The 9,059-nt window shown below is 57.3% G+C and overlaps 2 protein-coding genes across 2 annotated transcripts in view; one reads left to right on the top strand and one right to left on the bottom strand.

The window, feature by feature from the left end:
• Positions 1-3,334, top strand: part of ANKLE1 (ankyrin repeat and LEM domain containing 1) — a 3,793-nt gene extending 459 nt beyond the window's left edge. Inside the window, exons 2-9 of the mRNA XM_015567016.1 lie at positions 17-169; positions 575-680; positions 778-916; positions 1,131-1,877; positions 1,988-2,165; positions 2,429-2,588; positions 2,695-2,824; positions 3,081-3,334. Of these exons, the coding sequence (XP_015422502.1) occupies positions 17-169; positions 575-680; positions 778-916; positions 1,131-1,877; positions 1,988-2,165; positions 2,429-2,588; positions 2,695-2,824; positions 3,081-3,253 (1,786 nt within the window). The 3' untranslated portion in view covers positions 3,254-3,334. The remainder of the gene's footprint in view (positions 1-16; positions 170-574; positions 681-777; positions 917-1,130; positions 1,878-1,987; positions 2,166-2,428; positions 2,589-2,694; positions 2,825-3,080) is intronic.
• Positions 3,335-5,812: 2,478 nt separating this feature from the next.
• The window catches only part of ABHD8 (abhydrolase domain containing 8), a 6,247-nt gene continuing 3,000 nt past the window's right edge, over positions 5,813-9,059 (bottom strand). Inside the window, 3 exon segments of the mRNA XM_006768417.2 lie at positions 5,813-6,468; positions 6,946-7,162; positions 7,316-7,490. Coding sequence (XP_006768480.1) covers positions 6,313-6,468; positions 6,946-7,162; positions 7,316-7,490 — 548 coding nt within the window. The 3' untranslated portion in view covers positions 5,813-6,312.

The raw sequence follows: 9,059 nt of genomic DNA, 5'->3' as shown, positions 1-9,059 counted from the left end.
TGATCCTTGATCGCAGGGCTGTGGAGGAGCTGCTGCGCCGCGGCGCGGACCCCAATCTGGTGCTAGCGGACGGCGCGGCAGCTGTCCACCTGGCGGCAGGAGCCCGGCACCCACGCGCTCTGCGCTGCCTCAAGGCTCTGCTGTGTCGAGGCGGGAACCCCAACGTGCGGTGAGGCGGGGCTGGGCTCTGAGCGGGGCCTTCCGCGTAGGGAAGGGGGCTCCCCAGTAGGAAGGCGGGGTCTCCACAGCCGGAAGGCGTGGCCTCGGAGTCCCGGAGTGTGCATCCCACGTTCCAAGGGTGGGGATTCGGCACCCCAGGGAGGAGCTTGTGGAACTAGGGGAGGGATCCTGAGAGCCCAAGGGCGGGGGTCCCAGAATGAGGGTGAGGGATGGGGTTGCGCTCGGGCCGAAATGGGGATCGAAGATTCGGGTCCAGGGGTGGAATCTCTAGGGTCAGAGAGCGGAGATTTGAGTCCCAGGCCGAGGGCGTAGGATCTAGGTTCCGAGGGTGTCTCGGGCTGGAGGGTGGAGATGGGGGACAGAATCCGAGGACACCCCTCGGCTCCTGCCCCAGATCGGCCGAGGCGCTGACACCGCTGCACGTGGCCGCCGCCTGGGGCTGTAGCCGCAGCCTGGAGCTGCTGCTGAGCCAGGGAGCCGACCCCCGGCTGCTCGACCAGGTGAGGGGCCCTGGCGGAGCGGAGGGGCCGACCTGGAGAGCGGGAGGAAGCGGGGAAAGAGGGCTTGGGTGCCCCCTGGTGATCGCGCCGCCCGCAGGATGGACTCCGGCCACTGGACCTGGCAGAACAGCAGGGGCACCAGGACTGTGTGCGCGTCCTCAGGGAGCTCCCAAAGCTGACTAGGACCCCTGCCCGGACCCGGTTAGAGACCCAGGAGCCGGAGCCTGAGCCCAGCGGTGAGTGAGGCCTGTGCGGAGACAGCGGCTTGGCCTGGGGACCAGCTGATCGTGTCTCTCACTGATTTCCACCGTCTCCCGCTGGTCCTGACTGTCTCACGTCCAGTGCCTCTGGTCAGCTCTCGCCTTCATTCATTCTGGGAGCATGGAATCCGCTGAAACCCCCACCCCTCCCACCTGCTCTCTGACCGCCAACTCTCATCCTCTGCTGCAGGCTCAGCCCTCAAGGGAAAGGGGCTGGATGCCAGCCCCTCTGGACCTCCCAGTGTGATGCTGGACTCCACAGGCCTGGGCAGCAGGGACAGCAGGGACAGGGACCTGGAGGCTAGCCCTGGACCCTCCAGCCTCCTCCCCTGCCCTGAAGTTGCTGACAAGGGTGGCGGCTTGGAGTCCTCCCCTGGGTGCTGGGACTGCAGCTCAGATGCCTCCTTTGTCACAGCAGTGGAGGCTTCTGGATCCCAGGACCCAGCCCCGCATACATACCCCCGGGCTGGGCCATCGCCCAGGCAGCAACTCCTGCCTCATCTCCGACCATCCCAGAGGAGGCTAAAGTCTCCGGACACCCCACAGCCGGAACATGGAGCCATCGTGACGGACAAGGAGGCCGAATTAAAAGCCCTCCTACAGGCCCTGACTCTGACCTCCCCCTCCCACACGTCCCCAGAGAGGAGCCCAGCCCACAGCCCCCCTCCGCAACCACTGCTTGGACCCCTCGACTTCCACTTCCTCACAGATGACCAATCGTCCCTGGACAGTGAGGGGGACACCCTCTGGCTGACGGAGGACGAGGTGCATCCCACAGGGGGCAGGGACCCAGTGCCCTCTGGTGGGTGTCTGCCAGTCATGTCTGACCGGGAACTGCTGCAGAGGCTCCGGGCTCTGGGTGAGAGCCCAGGCCCCGTCACGCCCTTCACCCGTCCACGTTACCTCCGCCGACTCCAAGAAGCCCAGGCTGCTCCCGGTTAGTCCCTTCCGGGCACCTGGAGACTCCTGGCTCTCCGTGCCCCTTTTCTCTTCATCTCTGGGAACCACCCCTTCCTCCGTTTCTCTTGACTCAGTTTCCCCTCCCAGGCCCAGACTTTTCAGGGCACAGCCCAGAGCTGACTGAGGCCCTGAGGACAGGCCGAATCCCAGACGCCCAGGCAGATGAGGATGCACTTGCCCAGCAATTTGAGCAGCCGGATCCCCGCAGAAGGTGGCGGGAGGGGGTGGTGAAGTCCAGTTTCACGTATCTGCTGCTGGACCCCAGGTACTCCGAAGTGGGAGCTGGGCGTTCTGGGGTTGGTTCCTACATACTGCAGGTCCTCAGAGGGGAACTGGCCCCTCTCTCTGGTCCTAAGCTTCATCTAGAAAAGGCAATTGGAACTAATTCAAGCCACTGAGTGCCTTTGGGCGCTGCCTCGTAAACTGTGGGTCACTGGATGTGGGTTGTATAAGCCCTGTGACCTTAGAGAGTTTCTCTAGGGCTGCTCTTGGCACTTTTTCCTCTTTGAGCCAACCCTTTTCACCCAGGGTGACTCGGAACCTGCCGGCACGAGCCTCCTCGCTAACTCCAGCTGAATGCCTTCGGACTTTCGTCCACGCCATCTTCTACGTGGGCAAGGGAACCCGGGCCCGGCCCAATGTTCACCTCTGGGAAGCCCTTGGCTACCGTGGGAGGTCAGGAAAGCAGGTATGAAGACAAGTCCCAGGGTCAGGGCAGGGACAGCCGGGCCGTGGGCAGGTAGAGGAAGGAGGGAATTGGGAGGCAGACCCCTGACCTTGCCCCGGCCCCCTAGGCCTGCCCCAAAGTGCGCCAGATCTTGGACATTTGGGCCAGTGGTCGTGGAATCGTGTCCCTGCATTGCTTCCAGCATGTGGTCGCTGTGGAGGCTTACACTCGAGAGGCGTGTCTTGTGGAGGCTCTAGGTGGGTGCCTGGCTTGTGGGGGGAAGGGTCACAGGAAGGGCACTTGCTCTACCAATTCCCTCACCCCTGCCCTCTCAGGGCTGTTAATTGGTTCAATGAGCAATTATTGAGCACCAGTGATGTACCTGCATATGCACGTATTTTGCTCCATGGGTTTATACCTGCTTAAGGGGAATACACAGTGGGTTCACTGTCACATTTCTCTACCTGGAATTCACTGAGGCTACCCCTGTGACCTCACTCCCAATCTCTCCAGGGATCCGGACACTGACCAACCAGAAACAAGGACACTGCTATGGAGTGGTGGCGAGCTGGTCACCCAGCCGCCGCTGCCGCTTGGGAGTGCATCTGTTGCATCGCGCCCTCCTTGTCTTCCTGGCTGAGGGCGAGCGAGAGTTGCGACCCCAAGACATCCAGGCCTGTGGCTGAGCACTGGGAAATTGCCCATCCGGGCTGGGTGGAGGTCAGGGTGTTTGAATGTTCCAGCTGCCCTGTGCTGAAAGCAGCCTTCTACCTCCAGTTCTAGAAGGCCGGGGGTGGGGGGTGGGGGCGGGGGGATGAGAAGCAGGGAAGACCTCCCCCTCAAGCTAAGGGAGGGCTCTGTTACAGATGGAACTGCTGGGGAGGTAGTGAACTCCCCATGATGGGAGGAGAACAAGTGGACCAGAAGGTTCTTTGAAACATTTGGTACTTTTTTTTTTTAAATATATTTTATTGATTTTTTACAGAGAGAAAGGGAGAGAGATAGAGAGTTAGAGACATCGATGAGAGAGAAACATCGATCAGCTGCCTCCTGCACATCCCCCGCCGGAGATGTGCGCGCAACCCAGGTACATGCCCTTGACCGGAATCGAACCTGGGACCTTTCAGTCCGCAGGCCGACGCTCTATCCACCAAGCCAAACCGGTTTCGGCGAAACATTTGGTACTTTGGAACGTGCCAGGGCTTTGGCACTTGGGCCTGTCTGTGTAGACAAAGTCCACTAGGATCTTCCAGGCACAGGGGGCCCACACTCTGGGCTGGGAGCTTCCTCAGCTACATGAAGGGAAGCTACCCAGTTCAAGAGCTGAGTCCTGCTGCTGCCAGATGTGGTACCTCACACCAGTCACATGTCTGTCTGAGCCTCAGTGTCCTCAGTAGGGACAGTGAGGTCCTGCCTCAGGGGATTGTGGGGATTGGATGGGACTCAGAGCCCTGCCCTGAGCCAGAGGTGACCCAGGTGGAACGTCTCCTGGGTCAGGGCAGTGCCCTGAGTTCTCAAGGTGCCAGCTGTGTCTGGTGATAGGCCAGGGCTAGGGAGCTGGCGGGTTGTGGGTATAAGACACCATCCCTGGGGGCCACTGTGCAACGCCAGCTTCCTGGCACTGCTTCTCTGAGCCTGTTTCTGCCACCATAAAATGGGACCAGTAGCCGAAACCGGTTTGGCTCAGTGGATAGAGCATCGGCCTGCGGACTGAGAGGTCCCAGGTTCGATTCCGGTCAAGGGCATGTACTTTGGTTGTGGGCACATCCCCAGTGGGGAGTGTGCAGGAGGCGGCTGGTCGATGTTTCTTCATCAATGTTTCTAACTCTCTGTCTCTCTCCTTTCCTCTCTGTAAAAACTCAATAAAATATATTTAAAAAAAAAAAATGGGACCAGTAACCCCAGGTTCTGGTGGTGCTCTGTGATTGCAGATTAGTCACATCTGCAAAGAGTTTCAGTAAGATGCCAGGCTGTGGTGCTGGTGCGGTGCTGCGGGATCATTTAAGTTCTCCAGAAGTTGTTTCTTCGGAGCGTCCAGTGTGTTTAGGGACTTGGGGAAATCGGCTGCCTCATTGGCTTCACTGTCTCCTCCTCATTGCAGCTTTGGCTAACCACGTTCTGTAGGCCGACTCTAACCTGGACGGAGGTTCCCCACTTAGGTTCCTCCACTTTAGAGCCCATGGTGCGACCCCCTCACCCCACCCCCGCTTCCCTCCCAGCCTCCAGAGGGGGCCTGGGCTCCCCCATTCTAATGGAACTGAAGGAACTTCTCTGAGCTGAGCAGCTGCCCAAACACCAAGTCTCCTGATAAAGTGACAGCAATGAAAACTGAGTCATCCACCCAGGAATTCGCAAACAGGTCGCTAGGAAAGAATCCAGAGGCCTCCGAAGTCCCCAAAGAGATGGGCTTGGTCTAATGGAGTTTCCCAGCCCCTGCTCCGCTCGAGCCCAGTTCCTTTGGGGGTGCGGGCTGTCCTGTGCATTGCAAGGTGCTGGGAGGCATCCCTGGACTCCGCCTTACCAGGGGTCACTATCGCCCTCCACCTCCCAGATGTGGTCCAACTGTCTCCAGAATTTCCCAAGGGACGGGTGTGCCCCTGGTGAGAGTCACTGGGCTAAAGTGACGCATAAACCAGTGGGGACAGGACCCAACCGGCAGTAACCAAGGGGGCAGTTGTCTCCTGCCGCCATCCTCACAAACCACCAGTGGACCGAGCTATACACACATTAGGATAAAACACAGAGGAGCAGGAGCATGGCCACAGGGCAGGGAAACCCTTCTGTTGGACAGAAAATGATTTGGTGGCTTCAGAATGAACACCTTCATGACAAAAGCCACCCAAAGCCAAGTTGAAAGATAAAATGGGACAGCAAGAGGCACTGACTTGCTGTGTGACTTGGGGTGAAGGGGATGCAGTGAGCTCAGCACGGGGCCTTGTATATAGGTGGCACTCCATTATGGCTCCTCTAATCCCATGCGACATCCGGGGACCCTCACCTCAGCCTCCATATGGACCTCTTCCGCCCCTACAGCGACAAGGAGTTCATCCCCCCGACTTTCTTCCTTCTGCTCTGGGAATACTGCCCGGGCACCCCAGTGTTCTGAGGCGGAAGGGGAAATTGGGGAAGCCATCCTGGAAGGGCAGGCACTTGCATCAGCCCAATTTGCAGATGGGGAAACTGAGGCTCAGGGGAACCCGCCCCCCCCCCCCCGCCCTATGGTCAGCCAGCACACGTCCGGAGGCTTGGATTGTCACTTCTTTTTATTGAGTTACAGGTTGAGATGTGCAGATTCTGTGGTGCCAGTCCCCCCATCCCTGCCCCCTTAGACAACAAAAGCTACCAACGCCAGGAAATGGGAGTGGAGGGTCTTGGGTAATGGGGCGCCCCCCCACTCAGGGTCTCTGGATTAAGCATGGCTAACATGTAAGACAATGGGGTGGGTGTCGCCTCAACCATGGCTATGGCCTTGGCTTTGATGGGCAGGGGGCTTCTGTACAAGGTCATCCTCTGCGAGAGTCCCTGTTACGGGCAGGATGGGCCCCAGCTTGGTTGGGCCCCACAGGATGCAAGCGGAGCCTGAGTGTCCACCGGGCTCCCTGGAATGCCACGCCCAGCCAGCCACCCAGGGGCGTCTCCCCAGGCTGACCCCGTCCACCAGAGCTGACGGCCTGCCCAGATATCCTGGCTGCAGACCCAGCAGCGCAGGCTCCTGCTCTTCCTCGAGGCCCTGCTGGCCCAGCAGCTACTTCTTCTCAGGAGGCACAGTCAGCGCACTAGGCGGGGGCTCGGGCTCCCAGAGCAGAAATTCATGGAGCAACGTGTTGACCGTCTCTGGACACTCCAGCATCACCATGTGGCTGCCTTCATCGATGAGCTTCAGGAAGGCCAGAAGCAGGATCTGTGGAGGACCAAGGCTCAGGGCACACACAGCTGGCAGCTCTGTGACTCCCTGCTCACCACCTACGGCTTGCAGCATGGGGAAGACCCTCCTGAAGTCTACCTCATTGCTGCACTTTCATCCAAGGGGGCTGGGGGAAGGGAGCAGAATCCTTGCTGGCCAAGAACTGCTGGCCCAGAGCTATTCCAAGTGCTAAGGATCCTAAGACCCCTTTTTGGCAACCTCTGATCTAAAGACCCCCTGGCCTGCTCTCCCCGAATCTTGTAGCCCACCCCACTCACGGGTCAGTTATACAAATCCCAGCTGCAAAGCATGCAGGGGGATAGTGCATAATCCTAATAGCTGGGCAGGGCAGCCCTACTTTCTGGATTTCTCTCTCTAAGCTCCCATGTCCCTGGGGCTGGAGAACATGGCTGAGTCTCCCTGGGTTGCACAAGGGGGTTTGGGGGCACAGTGGCCAACGTGCTGAGCCCCTACCTCAGCCATGCGCTGGTCTTCTTCCACCGGAACAAACTTGTCATGCATGCCATGGACGAGCAGGACCGGCACAGTGAGCTCCGCATGGTAGACCTCGTCGCCCTCGGGCCAGTACTGGCCGCTCATCATGGCTCGCAGCACGAAGGACGACACGTTGAATGCGTTGCCCTCCTTCAGCAGCTGCTTCTCTTTGGCCCCTTGGCGGGCGAAGCCGGCCCTGGTGGCAGGGACGCGCTGCTGGAGTCTTTGTGCCATGGGCCCGCCAAGGGTGTCCCCCCACGCCAGCCCCAGCCATTCTGGTTTCCCCTCCCACACAACGCAGGGAGGGGCTGGGGTCTGCCAGGAAGCGGGGAGGGGGCGGGTCACTCACTTGAGGAAGCTCCAAGCCAGGCAGGGCGACAGGCAGTGCAGGACACACGTGGGCATGTTGAAGATGGAGCAGAAGCTGGGCTCCAGGGCCGTGGGGCCCCCGCCGTTGATCATGATGACCTTATGCACCAGGTCTGGGTACTCGTGCGCCAGGAACGTACAGAAAGAGACACTGCCCGGTGGGTGGGTGGGGGTTGAAGGGTGGTGGTCAGCAGGGTGCAGACAGTGAGGGGGTTAATGTATACCCTTACCCAGAGGCAGGTCCTTGAAGGCCAAGATTTCCCCGCTAGGGCCCAAGGACATTGAGTGGGGATCAGGGGTGGGTTGGGCATTTGAATGTTCTGAAATTGTGAGGTGTGTGTGTGTTGAGGGTAGAATTTTTTTTTTTTTTTGAGAATTCGAACTTAGAACTTTCCATAGATCCCCAAGGTACCATGACCTCCAAAGGGGTAAGAGTTACTTATTGCCAATTGTTGGGAAGCAACTTGATTAAACAAACATCCCTTCCCACTGGTGTGCCACACCTGCCTGCCTTATGCAAGGTGGAAGGGTCTGCCTGATGAGCCTCCTAGGTCAGCTCCTCATTCCTTCTACGGATGACCACTTTGTTTTTGTAAACTAAATTTACAATTTTGTAAATTTATAAAATATTTTGTAAAATGTTATTGGAACACAGCTTGTGTACAATTATGGCTGCTTTCCTGCTACGGCAGTAGAGTTGTGAAGTTACAGCAGAGACGGATGGATGATTCACAAACCTAAAATATTTACTATCTGGCCCTTTAAGAAAAAGTTTGCCCGTCTCTACTATAAAAGGGGATGATGGGACGGGCAGAAGTTGGGCGGACCTGACTGTGCCAGTGACTCACTGAACGCCCTTGGGCGGGATGCTTAACCCCTGAGCCTCCATCTCCACACCTGTGACAAAGTAACTGCTGACCTCATAGCATTGTTATGGGATCACAGGAGCTAGCACGCGGACGAGTGATCATTTAATTGGATAAATCATTAGCATGAGCATCCACTTTGGGGGTTGTGATCATATAAACCAATAAGATCTGTTACCTCCCGGCCTGGCTTCCTTTCTTTCAGAAGTTTATGTAACATAAACTTTCTTGTCTAATTGCATAGGCTACAACCACTAAAACAATTATTCTCAACCTGGCTGGCTGATGGGATTCTGCCTTTCCTTCTGGATAAAGGAGGGAGTGGTACCATTTGACAGTGACCAGGCACCCAGGCCCAGAGCCTTCCATAGAGTGAACTCTCATCTAAATGCTAGATGGTATTATCTATCACTCCTTCAAGGGAGAGTGACTTACAGCAAACTGCCTTGTAAAGAGAATTTATGGGATTCCAATGAGCCCTCCTTGGGGCCCTTGGGATCTCCAGGGCAAGCAATTTTGAACTTAGTTGAAGACATTGGTTCTCAGCCAGGGATAATTCTGCCCACCAGGGGAACTTTGGCAGCATCTGAAGGCATTTTTTGTCACGATCATCACTAGACCACATGCTAGTGGTATCTAGCATGTAGAGGTCAGAGATGCGGCTAACCATCCTACAGGGCACATGAAAGCCCCTCACAGAAAAGAATTACTGGACCAAAAATGTCCACAGTGAGAAACACTGCTTTGAAACAATGTTAAACAATAGCAGGGTGGTGGGGATCCCTGCCTTGTTGCAGATGTCAATGGGATTTTTCAATGAGGAAAATCAGTGTTTTGTGATGGGGTGTCCAGTCTTTG

Source organism: Myotis davidii, unplaced genomic scaffold (genome assembly GCF_000327345.1).
Source record: "Myotis davidii unplaced genomic scaffold, ASM32734v1 scaffold1203, whole genome shotgun sequence".
NCBI lineage: Eukaryota > Metazoa > Chordata > Mammalia > Chiroptera > Vespertilionidae > Myotis > Myotis davidii.
Note: the sequence above shows the minus strand (reverse complement) of the source record. Positions and strands in the feature narration are given on the sequence as shown.